The sequence below is a fragment of the Heptranchias perlo genome, chromosome 1 (assembly GCF_035084215.1).
Source record: "Heptranchias perlo isolate sHepPer1 chromosome 1, sHepPer1.hap1, whole genome shotgun sequence".
Lineage (NCBI taxonomy): Eukaryota > Metazoa > Chordata > Chondrichthyes > Hexanchiformes > Hexanchidae > Heptranchias > Heptranchias perlo.
The window spans coordinates 165,144,079-165,158,870 of record NC_090325.1 but is presented as its reverse complement, the minus strand read 5'-3'; the positions used below and the strand labels follow the sequence as shown (position 1 = coordinate 165,158,870).

The 14,792-nt window shown below is 40.5% G+C and overlaps 1 protein-coding gene across 10 annotated transcripts in view; it reads right to left on the bottom strand.

Annotated features, from left to right (window-relative positions):
- The window catches only part of afg2a (AFG2 AAA ATPase homolog A), a 553,942-nt gene that overhangs the window by 306,592 nt on the left and 232,558 nt on the right, over nucleotides 1–14,792 (bottom strand). The window contains exons 15-16 of one of the 10 annotated variants that reach the window (XM_067993452.1): nucleotides 10,908–10,951; nucleotides 9,278–9,990 (exon numbers count right to left, since the gene is read on the bottom strand). The exons of 7 other annotated variants lie outside the window; for them this stretch is intronic. In XM_067993452.1, the coding sequence (XP_067849553.1) occupies nucleotides 10,937–10,951 (15 nt within the window). In that variant the 3' untranslated portion in view covers nucleotides 9,278–9,990; nucleotides 10,908–10,936. Of the gene's footprint in view, nucleotides 1–9,277; nucleotides 9,991–10,020; nucleotides 10,224–10,907; nucleotides 10,952–14,792 lie in introns of those variants that run through there. 2 more of the 10 variants (XM_067993453.1, XM_067993451.1) reach the window with 2 other exon arrangements.

Genomic DNA, 14,792 nt, shown 5'->3' with positions numbered 1-14,792 from the left:
CAGTGCTTAGTTATCTGAATTTAGTCTTGGCATCTGTTAAGGTACTACAATTGGCCTCAGAGCCGTTCAGCAAGTGAAATCAGCCACATTTACCACTTCTGCCCATTAATCTGAGAGTCCTGCTGGAAAGTGCACATATGTGGACATCAGATAGGGATAGGATCATTTTCGTCTTTAATGCCCTACCTATGTGGTTAAATATTTTACTGACACTCATTGAATAGACTCACGCATGGAAAGAAAAGCCACTTGGGTGAGATATTGGACATTTGTAAGTGCCTAGTGAATTGTATCCCAACATGAGTCAGTGCCTTCAGGAGGGGAAAGGAATTTTTTTTTTAAAGAAAAAGATTCCTCAATGTACAGTAATCCCTTAATATCATTCTCAGATCCACAATAATTTCTGATGTAACACATTTTAAGGCCAAATTAAAGACCAAACAACACACATCTCACTATAACATGCCCCTCACTTCGATATTGACTTCTCATATAACACACCTTGTTTTTGGCACCCTCATTAATACAGAGCCCATATCAAATGTCTTTTCTGTAATATAACTCTCACTTACAATTCCAAAAGTAATATTACAGAAGATCTCCTGTTATTTATAAATTATACATTTAATTTGACTTAAAGAAACATATTAGGCTTTACAAGAAGTAAAAGGCAGGAAGAGATAAGAGAATAGAAAACAAAGTGCTGTTAAATCTGGAAACAATAAAAAAGGTCTTAAAATCTGTGGAGCTGGGAAATATACTTGTGTGCTCAGTAAGGCAAATGAAATGTTGTTCTCAGAAGGGTTAATTTCAACAGTTAATTGCAAGCTTTGCTTGTGCATGCTGCTTCCAGATATTAAGTTCAAATAATTCATTTCAAAGTCCTTTCATTCTCCACCTCCACTATTCTGCTTTCTGATAAAACTGCATATCTTTTACTTATCTCTGTCCTGGGAAGTGCTTTCAGGGGTTGGACATTATCACTGGAAGTCAGTGCTCCAAACTGATTCTTGACAAACCAGGCTGATAGTATTGTTTATACACAAACAAAATCTTTCTAAACAAGTTATATGAGAGTCACTGGCTTTATTGAATATCGTGGGAAAATATATTTAAAGGAAAGAAGGTTCTCCATCATGGAGAGATTAATAGTTCACATGCAGAGGAAAGGGAAGTTTGTTCTTTGTACGCCATCTCTCTGTTAATGCAAAACATCCTTGTCCTCAGAGAAGGCAGCTGTCAGCACATTCACACATATACATACACACACACACACAATCCTGTGTTCTCATTGTGGAAAAGCCAAGGGGAAAGCTGAATCAGGTCTCATGCGTCATCCGAACCAGGATCAGTGATACTCTCTCATCACTGCTGCTTCCGAAGGAGGGAAATTAGAAAATGATTTCAAAAATGCTCTACAAACAAAAAGTTGAACTAAAAAAAAAACTGACATGGTATAGTAAGTTTCTCTTCCTCCTCCCCATGCCACCCCCCCTTCCTGGCTCAGAATCAAATCAGGAGTTCACTAATTGCTGCAAGCAAGAGACTAGCATATTTTTAATCTAGAAACATACAATCTTTAACTTACAGTGGCTCACATCTAAAAGTGGATTGTTGAAGCAAGGATTTAAATGAATCTGAATTCAAAAATTATTAAAAATTAAACAAGTTTAATTTCAGATTTATCACATAAATAATGTTAACTAAAGTCAGTTTAACAGTCCCACAAACTTCTGCACTGAGTGCGCCATGTGTGGGATATTTAGAGATGTCTGTGTGATGGAACAATACTGAGCTTGTGTATCATTGTAATTCATTGCTGATTCAGACACCGATCTCCTGACTTCCTGCTGTCTGGAGCTTTGCTTACACTACAAGTTTCAACCCAGACTGAATGTGGTATGGATTCAACTCCAGTTCAAAACTTCATGGTGTAAAATTTACACCCATACACTTGCCACTCTTGCCATGAGTTTTGTTATTAGTAGAACTTAGCAGAGTGTAAATGTAGGTCTTAAGCAAATCTGGAGTCTGCCTCTGGTGTACACAACCAGCTGGCATTGTGCCATGACACCACTACATTGATGTTGATCTGGGACACCTGTGTGCGTCTGGATTGGAAGTGCAGCAGCAGTGTAAACACCGCAGATCTTAGGCCTCATCTAAGCACTGTCCTGAGTGAGCTGTTAAAGAAGTCACTCTGGCTCCAAATGTTAAAGGAGCCTGATCCCCTTTCCCACTCAGAAAATTCTGGAGGAATGTTGATTTAAATTAGTTTGACCCAGTTTAATTTTCTTTAAATCCCCTCCCCAGTATCTCATGTTTTGCTTTTTATTAAAATTAAGGATTTAACTATTTTATGCGAATATGTAGAAGGAATACAGTGTATTAACATTTACATTACCTTTCCCTCAGATTACTACAGACACTACTAAACAAAGAACTTGCATTTATATTACAAGCTACATTTATATTGCATTCTATTACAAGTAAGCATGCTAACTGATTTTAATCTATGAATAGTGTGCACAGACTTGACACAAAAAAAGTTGCGTCCCTCTCTCAACGTTCATGGATAAATGTGTGTCACTAAACATACTGATCAGAAGGTTCCCAGTTCAAACCTTGGTCTGTGCTGTGGTAACTAATTTCAGCTGTAGTGGGTGCACAATTGATCTCAGTACTCCCGGCTAGGGATGGGGAAAAAAAAAGAAAAAGAAACTCAGTTCAGGTTCACAGTGTTAATTTCTGTCCAGCAACAGCTGTCAGAAATACACTTGTGTGGACAACAGCTGAGGGCAGAATTGGGCTGGTTTTGATAGCCCCTAACCTCAAACATCCTGGCAGGACTCACTGTCTAGGCTTACGCATGAAGAATGTCCATGATGATGAGGGAGCAAGAAGGCAGTCATCATCCTAGAATCATATCCCAGCACGTCTTTCAGAAAGGAGGATTAAGAGAAAAAAACACAGAAGAAAATGGGAAGGGTAAGGTTGTCTTATACATTTTCACACATCCAAGATTGCAATTAGAATTCAAGATAGTCGCTACAAGAATCTACAATCAAAAACAGTTCCCTCTATTTTGTCGGACTTTGTTTACATAAGTGCTGTCTTGATATTGGTGCAATCTGTAAGTTCGTTTTTACTAGATTTCTGCAAAGAACAGTACCCTTACGGTAAGATCTAAGGATTCGCCTTTTCGTGGTGAGTGTCAACATTGACACTTGTACAACACCAACAACAGTACAGCAGACCAATTAAATAACTGAAAATAAAGGACACGTGATGGATGCCAAGTGAGATCAGGTTTAAATTTGTAGGACTGAGCACACAACTAACTGTACTCATTAAAACAAGCCAGTTGTTAGGACTGTGACACCACGATTATACATAATGGACAACCATGTGTACCATACTAGGGAATTGAACATACACAGACTGACCTGAAGCATGAAACTGTAGACAGAGTGCTTCAGTTGGCCTCCTGCCATTAGTTCTCTGGAAACAGCCCAGGCAGATTCAAAGATTATTCAATTTTACCTCTTTGCAGTAAAAATCTGTGAATAAAACTGATGTTCTGTAATTCTTTTATGGATTACAGCAATGGATTCAGCATATCAGCCACTCCTCTAATTTTTAACAATGTTTCCACCATTGGCTTCCAGTGTAAAATATCAATAGCATGTCCCAGCATGCTTTGTGCATCCTTGTATTAACGCTCGGTTGTCAAGCACCGTGTTCAAAAAACTCAAAAATAGTTACTATTGGAAGCTGTGCTTGCAAGTGTATCTGTGTGCATGAGAAAGATACTAGTTTTGTAATACATTATGGAATCATTACGTAAAGGCATCTTCAGTTAGTTTTAGAAAGTCAACAACCAAAATACTAATATTTTGACAGGTACAATTCAAATTACATAGAAATTACAACATGGAAACAGGGTGTTTAGTCCAACCAGAATGTGTTGTTGTTTATCTTCCAGATGAGCAGTAGACATAATCCCATGTGACCACCTTATTCCCATATCCCTTTATTACCTTTTCCTTCAACCACTTACCAAACCTATTCTTAAATATCGACACGGTCTCTGTTTCAATCACTAAATCTGGGGGTGCATTCCACAACCTCACAGCCTTCTGTGTTAAAAAAAGTTTCTCCTGCTCCCTGTCTTAAACCTCATCAAACATTTAATCTTATATCTATGTCCCCTCGTTCTAGACCATTCAATCATTTGAAACAGTCTGTTTCTATCTACTTTGTCCCCTCCTTTCATAGAATCATAGATTGGTTACAGCACAGAAGGAGGCCATTCGGTCCGACGAGCCCATGCTGGCTCTCTGCAAGAGCAATCCAGCTAGTCCCACACCCCTGCCCTTTCCCTGTAACCCTGCAAATTTTTTCCCTTCAAGTACTTATCCAATTCCCTTTTGAAAGCCATGACTGAATCTGCTCCACCACCCCCTCAGGCAGTGCATTCCAGATCATAACCACTGGCTGAATAAAGGAGTTTTTCCTCATGTCTCCTTTGGGTTCTTTTGCCAATCACCTTCAATTTGTGTCCACTGGTTCTTGACCCTTCCGCCAATGGTAACAGTTTCGCTCTATTTACTCTGTCTAGACCTCTCATGATTTTGAATGCCTCGATCAAATCTCCTCTTAACCTTTTCTTTTTTCCCCCTCAACCTTTTCTGCTCTAAGGAGAGCAACCCCAGCTTCTCCAGTCTATTTCATAATTTTAAACACCTCTATCTCCTCTGTTTAATACTATATATTCAGTGAGATACTTTAAATTACATTTGTTAACAGCCCTAGTAATGATAAAACGTTATTCATGCCATAGCTTCAATGGGCTGTCCACTCTGATTCTTTCCAGTGCAGCAGAATTTTCTAATCACAACACAGTTTGTAGTACGTCATGTTCCCAGGACAACAATAAGTAATACCAGGAACTGCACAGATTCCCATAGAACTTCCTATCGTACAGACAACAGGTGTGGAGAACTGACATGATAAATAGGCATAACTAAGTAGGATATACTGTCCACCTACGTGACAGCATTCCACATGAGTGTACTTTGTATTTCAAGAACGGAGATTTCAATAAAACCTGAAAAAGTCTCTACAGGAAGCAAAAAAAAAAATCATTATATGCTCTTAGCATTTACTGCTTCACAAAAGACAAATCTTGATCAATCCAGTGCAATTTTGTCCAAAAAAACCATTAAGAGCAAAATGAATTCAATCATCTTGCCAGAAAATACTGTGTTATAAAATATTTTTAGAGCCTAGTTCGATTTCTTTGAAAAAGTGGCCAACCCATATAAAAACTACAAGATCAGTGTTTATAGGTGCAAATTCATACATTTCAAAGGTAATAAAATAAAAGTGTAGGAAAAGAGACATCGGTTGATCAGAGGCAAATTACCACTCAAAACAATCATTTGGGAAAGTCAGAAAATATGAACTAACAGAAATAAATAAAAATTAACAATACTTGCTGCCAGGAAAATATTTATATTTGTTTCTTCCAATTTTTCCTTTCCCTTCACTCCTTGTCTTTAGAAGATGTTGACGTCCAGTAACGTAAGGTTCCACTGGCCCCTATCATCCTCGAGTAGCTCGCCTGAGCGGCCATTCTTCAGGTATGAGCCCAGACAATGACTGTCAACAGCTATTTGACCCGGAAGAGTATCAGAGCAGAGCCTGTCTTTACCCGATGTCCACATGTGCACTTTTCAGCAGGAGTAACTGAACACTGGTTGGGAGCAGGAATCCTGGCTGAATTTGCCCATCCCTAAGCATGGAGCACTGTGCCAATAGTATTGTTCCCGTCGTACCCCATTTGAATACAGCTAGCTCAGCAATAGTGAATAGGTGAGATCACATTGAAATACATATATCTCATGTTGGTGGATCGCCTGTGGCATTGCTCCCAGTGAGTCAGGGCAATATGCTGATATTAATTTAGGGGTATACGAAGTACAAATGGGAAGTCTCAGTGACAGTCAGCAGTCATCTCCGAAAAATTTTGGCATAATCAGCTCATCTGCTGGTGAGCAGAGCTCAGTGCACCTTGATTGATTGTTTGAGGGGATATGTTGTCTGATTCTACAATCCAATTGATTGCAGGGATTGAATGATCTTACAGCACTACACCATACAGACACATAATTTTAAGTTAGAAAGATAGAAGAATAATTATATGTACAGGATTTGGTGGCTTGTCAAATATAGAAAGTCTTTAATGTGTTTTGTTGTACTCCGACTTTACTCATGTTAACCTTATTTGGCAACCAGAATATTTGCATTCTATTTGTTAGCAGTTAAGTCTCGTTTTGCTTTTCTATCTATGAAACTTTAAAAAAAATATATTAAGTTACAGCATCTATTTGTTGTTTAACAAATATAAAGAAAATTAATGTGGAGGAAAAAAAAACAGGATTCAAAGTTATCTTATGTATAAAAGGAGAAAACACAGGATATCCTCATATAAATAAAAGTCTATTTCAAAAAGAGTAACCTCACAAAATTTTTTTTTTAAAAAGGGAAGAATTCAAAACTACATTTTTGTGGTGCAAGGTATTTTGCAAGAGTCAATATCAGGACTTTCAAGTGGAGGGAAAACATTGTAAAAACAACAGGAAATGAACACGACTATAACCGCTTTATGAAGAGGAGATATTTAACTTAATTTACCAGCAGGGCATACAAGAAATACCAGCCAACCTCAAGTGACACATTTTTTCTGTTCTAATCCCCATTTCTGCATTCATGACAGACTCCTCCTGGAGTCTCACAAACAATCAGGCTCTGAGCCTGGGACACAGGCCCCCAGAAATCCACAACTTCATCACAAGCCTACAAAGCTCTGCTTTTTTCCGTTACTGTCTGTCAGAGAACACAGGATTGCTGTGCCTTGGGCTAGAGAGCATGGGCAGCCTGTTTACAATTACTCGATTCCTGTTTTTAATGATTCTCCCTCAATGACCACTAACTGCTAGTTTTGTTCTTCATGAACAAGGGAGCTATTAGTGAAGGATTGAGGAAGGAAGGAAAAGGGAAAGCAAAGGGGAAGACTGCCAGGCTCAGAGGCAACTCAGAAGTTTCAACAGTATCCCCTAAGGTAATCTGTTTTACAGGCACATATTTGTCATGGCACAAATATAAAGCTTTTAATAGATGAAAGACATGACTATTTACAGGTCTGAAGTAGTAGAATCTCAAACTCAAGAGTTATACCTGACTGCCTTTCTCCCCACCTGCCCCCCCACCACCACTCCGCACCCTCTTCCCCACCATACACGCGTCTAATGGCAGAACACCATTGTCTTGAGGATCAGGTCTTGCTTCCACCTTGTTTCTACTCATGAAATCCATGTTGACAATTGCCTTGACCTCAAACCTGCCTAATCTAGTTGCGCACACTATATGAAGAACAGCCAAATAAGAGTATTAGGAAACTAGAGCATTTCAAAGAAAAATTTTAAATTTTTTTCTTCTTATTGCTAGGAGAAAAAAGTAATGGTATTCAAAAAGGATACTTGGTTTCCTATGGGACAGAAACTACTGGGTGTACAGTATCCAATTGCTACAGCCTGAACTTGAAGCAGGCAAACATTTACTGTGTTACCCAACCTGGCAATTCAGGGTTACCAAAGACAGCAGTCTGGAGTGTTCCTCTCAGCTTGCTGGCACTTCAAATGACCTTGTAGAAAGTCAAAAACCATCATCGGGTGTATACAGGCAATATTTTTAGTCTCTTAAATTGTATACCCTTGAACAGATGACATTATAGTTGATAGCACAACACAGTTTATAGAACACAGTACGTGGGTACCAACTGTGATACGATATTTGTAACAGTAAGTGAAGTTGACCAGGTAACATACAAGTGATGAAGTTGCAAGTTTGTTACAATTCCTTGATCTGGCATATAAAAGGAAAACCATGAATACTAGAAATTTAAAATAAATAATTCCAGTTCGTTCAAAGGATTACATTCAAAACAAGAATCTTTCTTTGTCTTTCAGATGCTGACCAACTTGCTATGCATTTCCAGTATTTGCTTTTGCTGCTGCAATCAATGGGTTGTTTCAATATTGGTCAATGGTACATATGACCTACAGTAGCAGACAACAAAAGTCTGAATAAAACATCAACACTATCACTATACTAAACCCGTAGACTACTGATAAACCCTTATCTCCCTGTGTTAACTAATTCTGTTCATTTTCTGTTCATGTGTTATGATGTTGAAATAAACATTAATATTGCAGTAATAAAGCTATTTAAACAATAGCGATATTTTATTACTGCAATATTAACTGAAAATGACTAAATAAAACACTTAAAATCATTTTACATAAAAATAAGCACTTAAATAATGCTTGCATGGTCATCCTTTTTCAACTATTTTATTTTCCTTCCTATTCTGTCCTTTTTTATATTTTACCTTTAATTTACTACTTATTCCAAACCTTTTCTACCTCCTGTTTGTAGTATAAAATGTTTTACTTTTTTTTTTTCTGGTGCCTCCCTTCTTACCACCATGCATTTTGGAGGTGAGAGAAACCTTTTTAAAAAAATGATTTTAATTGTCTGTGAGCCAATTTTAAAAGGAGATTTTTCAGCCAATCAAAAGCTTAGATTTGAAATACTGACACAGCCATATCATCGATGTGACCACATCAAATCTTTAAGTTGAACATTGTGTCCACACACACCAGTGCTCGGCACCGACAAGTATACTCATCTACAGCGCTCAGATTGTACGATTTTTCTCAATATTAATTTTATTCGTATTATAATTTTAATGTGGAACTCTTCTGATGGCTTAATGAGTAATGGTGCTGTTCAGTATGATACTAAGCCTCATAGTACCTGATGGTACCTGATTCAGTCCCTGGTCCACATGGAGTTATCAGCCAGGATAACAGTGAGACATTGGAGCAGAAATTGCTCGGAGCAGTGAACCAACACTGCTCGCCACTCCATAGATTTATACTAACTCACTAACTTATATAAGAGTTTGCCTACTTGAATAGGGAGCGGAGAAGAGCCCAGCGTCAGTTCAAGCGAAGCTGGGACACTGGGAGAAGCGAGAGGAGCACACTCTCCCCTTGACCAATCAGATAGCAGTATTTTTGACAAGCTGCATTCACTGTCTCTGCATGCTTGAATTATTAAATCAGGAAGTGACATGTACAACATTAAATCAATGTATAGACAGCAAAAAAAAGTGGGTACGAAATAATTGAATTAAATAAAAGAGACAGAAGGGAAAAGATTTTTTTTAATGAATAAAAACTAATACAATAAGGACTAATAAGACTCCACATTTTTAAAAGTTAATTTTTAGTTGTTTGGCAATCAGTAAGACTTATCGCACTGTAAAAACTTAGTTTAGACCTGTATTTTTAAGTGTACTTGTTTTGTGGCGTAATTTAGTTACTTTCCAGCTGGGCAGATAAGCACGTTTGTCCTTTTTCAATGATTTCCCTGATTGCAGCGTGCAATGTCCCTTTAATTGGAAGTTGTGATATCACCAGCGAATCACTAGGAGCAAGTTCAGGATTTCCGTGTTTCACTGCGCATGTGCGAACGCCGGAACTTGCTCCTCCATTTTGCCACTAACAACAGAGATCGCTGTTGAGCTCTCCGTTACTTCAGGAGCAATGTTCTCAGCATTCCTGGGTTACTGCTCCTGATCACTATCCGGTTAGTCAAGTTTGTGGACATCATTCAAAAAAGATTGGCCATTCGAGCAAGGTACTGGACAGCTGGGTGATGAGGAAGAAGTTTCTTACAGAGGGAGCAATCAGTCTCCGTTCTGTTCGCCATGATGAGGCAGCATTCGTTGTGGAGATGGTTGGTAGCATAGCACTGATTGGTCTTCTGCTGATTAGTCGGTGGCGAGACACCTTCCATATATCTTTGAAAAGTGGCAGTTGCGGCATTTCCTGGATTTTCTCAAGGAGGTTCTTACCTCTGTCATTAAAGGTATGTCAAATTAGTAGGACACAACACAAGCTGCATGATTCATGACAAAATTCCTCAATGCAGAATAGATTGTTAAGCAGATCACTTCCAATGCCAGAAAACATGGCAGTTCTCATTGATTCCAGCTACACTCCTGCTAAAGCTGCTGTTTTTACTGACAAACGGGTGAAAGTACAGGAACCAGAATTCAGTGCTCATATTAGTTGTAAACTGCCTGGGGGCTAATAAGAAAGGAATAACAGAATGATAATGCAACAGCAATAAACAACCACAGAAAATCAAAATTAAGGAAAACCACAGACTAAGCACAACTCCACCGGTGTGCTATTCTTATCTCCATGTACCAAGGTCAGTGAAGAAGGCCTTAGGATACCTGGGAATGTGATCTGGGAAGTGTTTAGAGTGGAGGAATAGCAAAAGACATGGGGCAAGATTTTAGCTCGGAACCAGGAACCCAGCGTGTGCGTAGATATTCACGTGGGGAACCCGGAAGCCAAGTGAGTGCTTCACAATGTGTGATCACAACTCAACTGAAGGTGAGTACTTGTGCTTCCTGGTTTCCCACGTGCCTGGCCAGATAAATAGGCTGGCTGCTTGTCGGGAGGGAAAGGAGCCATGAATTAGAGAGGCAGGAGGGAGGGAGAGATCGTGGGCTGTGGAAGAAATCGTGGGGTGGGGCGAGGTGGACACATCGGGTAGGCCTTGGAGGAGATCGGGGGATCCAACTTCTGCGGGGGTTGGGGGGGTGGTGTGTGTGTGTGTGTGTGTGTGTGTGTGTGTAATCCAGCATCGGGGGGGGGTTTCGGCCGATCGAGGGGATCTGATCACGCCAATTGAGCTTATTGGGCCTTGATGAACCACTCCTGCTCCTCCGGGCCCGCAAGCTGTGCAATAAGAGCACTCACCTCATGGATCCGACCCTTCCCGCCTGCATTCACCGTACGTGAATCTGAAGCGATGGGAAACACAAACAGGTTAAGTTTGTTTGACATTTCTAATCCACAAAACATTAGGTGCCTCAACTATCGCAATGAGGTACGAAGCCCCTGAAAATATCGGCCAGCCAATTCAATATCTTGTATTGCATATATATACTGCACTACAATTATTTTGGTCAGGCCCCCACATCCAGCCATTTTGAGCAGCAGTTCCAGGAGATTGTCAGAAACATGACTCATCCCAGTGCTTATTGGACCAGCCTAGTGGAGACAAAGGGCTCCCTGCTATAAGCAGGCTAACATAAATCTCACTACCAGCTGCAAGAAGCTGCTCTATGATGGGGAGCAGCCCAACCCACAACAAACATGTAGCTGAAACACACGTGGGGCATCTGCCAAGTGGAACGAGTGATATCCGGCCTCTGCCTGGAACTGGGGAAATATCAGGCAGTCTGGGCCCATTCTTGGAGACCCACCTAACACAAACTACCTTCTCATTGCAGCATGCCACCTGCTGCCATGAGGGGCCTAAATCAACATGACCAGCAGTAATCAGGAGCCTCCCCACTATCTCCAACCGTAACCAACTCCAAAACCCAGGGCAAAACAGACCAAATTGTGCCCCCCCCCAACTCACACTGCTCCCAGTGCAAGCACCCTGATGTGTTGTAGGGTTCCCAACCCTCCCAGTTTTGGTTGGGGTCTCCCGAAATCGGCGGTTCCTCTCCTGAGTGCTGCTGCTGGCAAATCGGGAGAAAGATTGTGGTACCGCCAGTTTGCGCACGAGCGTTTGCGCTGCAGACTGTCCCTGTGCAAAGTGAATAAACTCTGGGACACCGCTCTACCCCACTTTCTGTTTTCACTCAGGTGTCAGTTGTACTGGACTCCACCTTGAAATTTCCCATCTCCAGCCCAGTGACGTCAACCCCACCGTTGCAGACAGCCGGGACTGGATGGTGTGTTGGGAATCAGGGGGCCTCGGGAAACGGGTGTCGACAATCAGGGGGCCTCAGAAGTCAGCAATCGGGGGCCTCGAGAGTCAGGGGATCTCAGGAGTCGGCAATCGGGGGGCCTCAGGACTCGGGTTTCGGGAAGAGATGGAGACTGGGGAATGGGGGCTCGGGGTCGGGGGGAAGAGATGGACACTGGTGAATGGGGAGAGATAGAGACTGGGGAATGGGGGGGTCAGGGAGAGAGGGAGACTGGGGAATTGGGGCTCAGGGAGAGAGGGAGACTGGGGAATGGGGGCTAGGGGAGAGAAGACTGGCTAATGGGGGCTCGGGGAGAGAGGGAGATGGAGACTTGAGAATGACGGCTCATGATCAGGCGTCACGTTACCAGGCGTCACATGGTCAGCTGTCACGTGGTCAGAACATCACATGATCAAACCTCCAGGAATACCTCCAACCAGAGCTGGCAACTCTAATGTCGTGATACATTCTTCCCACAGGGACCATGCAATTGGGATTTGCAATGACTTAATAAACTATTTATGGGACTGTGTACATGCATAAAATGTTTGTGATTTTACACCTAAATATACAATGAGCTCAAAATATCTATATGAATGCATCCTTCATCATACAATGGCTTCATAAAATATGTTAATATATACCTATATGTATAACAGCTTCATAAAATGCAAATGTTCATGCTTGAGAATCCAATGGAAAAAGTTTTTAAAAATGACTTTGCACCTAAGATTACAAGATCACAAGATAATTAAGGACAAGGGAGGCTATTCAACCAATCTCAATTCTTCCATCCAGATATACCCTGAAATTCTTGAATGTAGCATCCAATTGGTTCTTAAATGGTAGCAGGGTTTTTGCTTCCACTACTCTATCTGGAAGTCCATTCCATGTATTGATTCTTCTTTATGTGATAGATATCAATCCTAAATTTGCCTTTCACTAGCTTGAATCTGTGTTCTCCTGTACTATTTGTACAATTACTTTGAAGTAATTTTCTGCATTTACTTTCTCCATAGTGTTAAATATTTTATCGTCCTCTTATAAGATAGCCTCTTAGATGTCTTTCAAGCCCAAGTTTTTTCAATCTTTCCTCACAACTCAGACCACTGACACTAGGGATCAACCTGGTGGCTTTCTATGTGCTGCCACCAAAGCTTGAATGTTTCCCTTGTGTCTCGGTGATAAGGACTGGACTCGAGGTTTGGTCTAACGAGAGCGTTATGCTGTTTGATCATAACCTCCTATGACTTGTATTCCACCGTTTTGGCTTTATAGTGCAACATTCGATTGGCTTTGCTGATTGCTGCTCTGCATTGCTTGGACTTGTTGAGCGTCAATTCTACTAAGACTCCTAGGTCTCCACAGTATACTTGGAATGTCACTTCCTCAAAGAAGTCAAAGAGGTTGTTCAGGCAGGACTTTTCCCTTCTGAATCCATGTTGACTGCTATTTACTAGGTTATAATTCTGCAGATAATCCTCAAGTTCCATTCTTTTACACATAATTCAAGTCAGACTAATGTGCCTGCAGTTGCCTGTGTCTGTTTTGTCCTCTTTTTGAATATGGATGCCACATTGGCCTGTTCCCTACCTACAGGCCAGTGTCTCCTCATAATGATTGTCAGTGCCTCCCTAGTTTCTCTTAGCACTTCGAGGTAAATGCTGTTTATCCCGGGATATTTATATTTTGAGCCTTTTTAGTCTTACTAGAGCTTTCATCTCAGCTATATCAATGTCATTAATTTTATCTAGGTTTTCTCTGTTGGGGAGGCACGTTGCTCATATTTTTCCTTGGAGCAAGAACTCATTCAGAGTGTTTACTATCTTGTCCTCATCCTCTGTTTCCAACCTGTTAGCATCTTTTATGGTTCCCACCTCATCTATACATTGTCTAGGTCACTAACAAGTACCAGGCCAAGATGAGCCATTGCTTCTCATGGCTTTCCTAATGAACTGAACCACAAAGAAGTCATGCATTGCATTTATCAACTCTTGAGTTGGTAGCTTGGTAACTTGTGGATTAGACTGTCAAATATTGGATAGATTCAGTTGAACCATTCAAAATAAAATTCAACAGGCTTCTTATGCAAGGGTATAAACTCAGCACTAAAGTGAGAGGGAAGTGAAAGTGATCTGAGTGGATCCTTAACAACAATGGGCCTAAATGACGGGATAATACAAAATGGCCTATTGCCCTCTTACTTTCTTATGTTCTAAAGTGGGTGCTGATCTGATGCGTATCAAAAATTGATGCTGGTCTCTGGCACATCTGTGATTTATTCATAGGTACTTATTTACTTGTTTGCACTTTTTGAAACATGACCATGATACGCAACAATTAATGGAATGCTTCGCCTTTTACTGTTCAGAGTTTTAAATTCATATTGACAAGTCAGCTATTCTTTTTTTTCTGAGAAAAAAGGAATCACAGTACAGCCATTTCAGGGTTACAAGGTAATCTCTGGAAGCTTAAAATTCACAATGCTGCCTCCAAGCCACAGACATTCATGATTTCATATTCCAGGTCTGCCTGTCACTTGAGCTTAGAAGCTTGAAATAAAGGGAGCTTCATCAGCTGTGGGCTAGACCAAATAGTGGAATTGGAATTTGTATAGGGCTGTAATAGCGATCCTTTAAAATGTAATCCTGGGCAAATCTCAAATCCTTGCGCGTGCAAAAGGCACAGTTAAAACAACCAACTCAACTCTGGGAAGTCATGCAGCAGGACTCAAATCTCCATTAAAAGGGCAACAAATTACCTAGTTAATGAGGTATGGGAAAATAATTGCTAAACTAATCAGGTAGAAAGAAAACAAATATTAATATAACACCAGAAAGGAAGCAAGGCAATAACTTATACTGATCAGTTAGGGAATAAT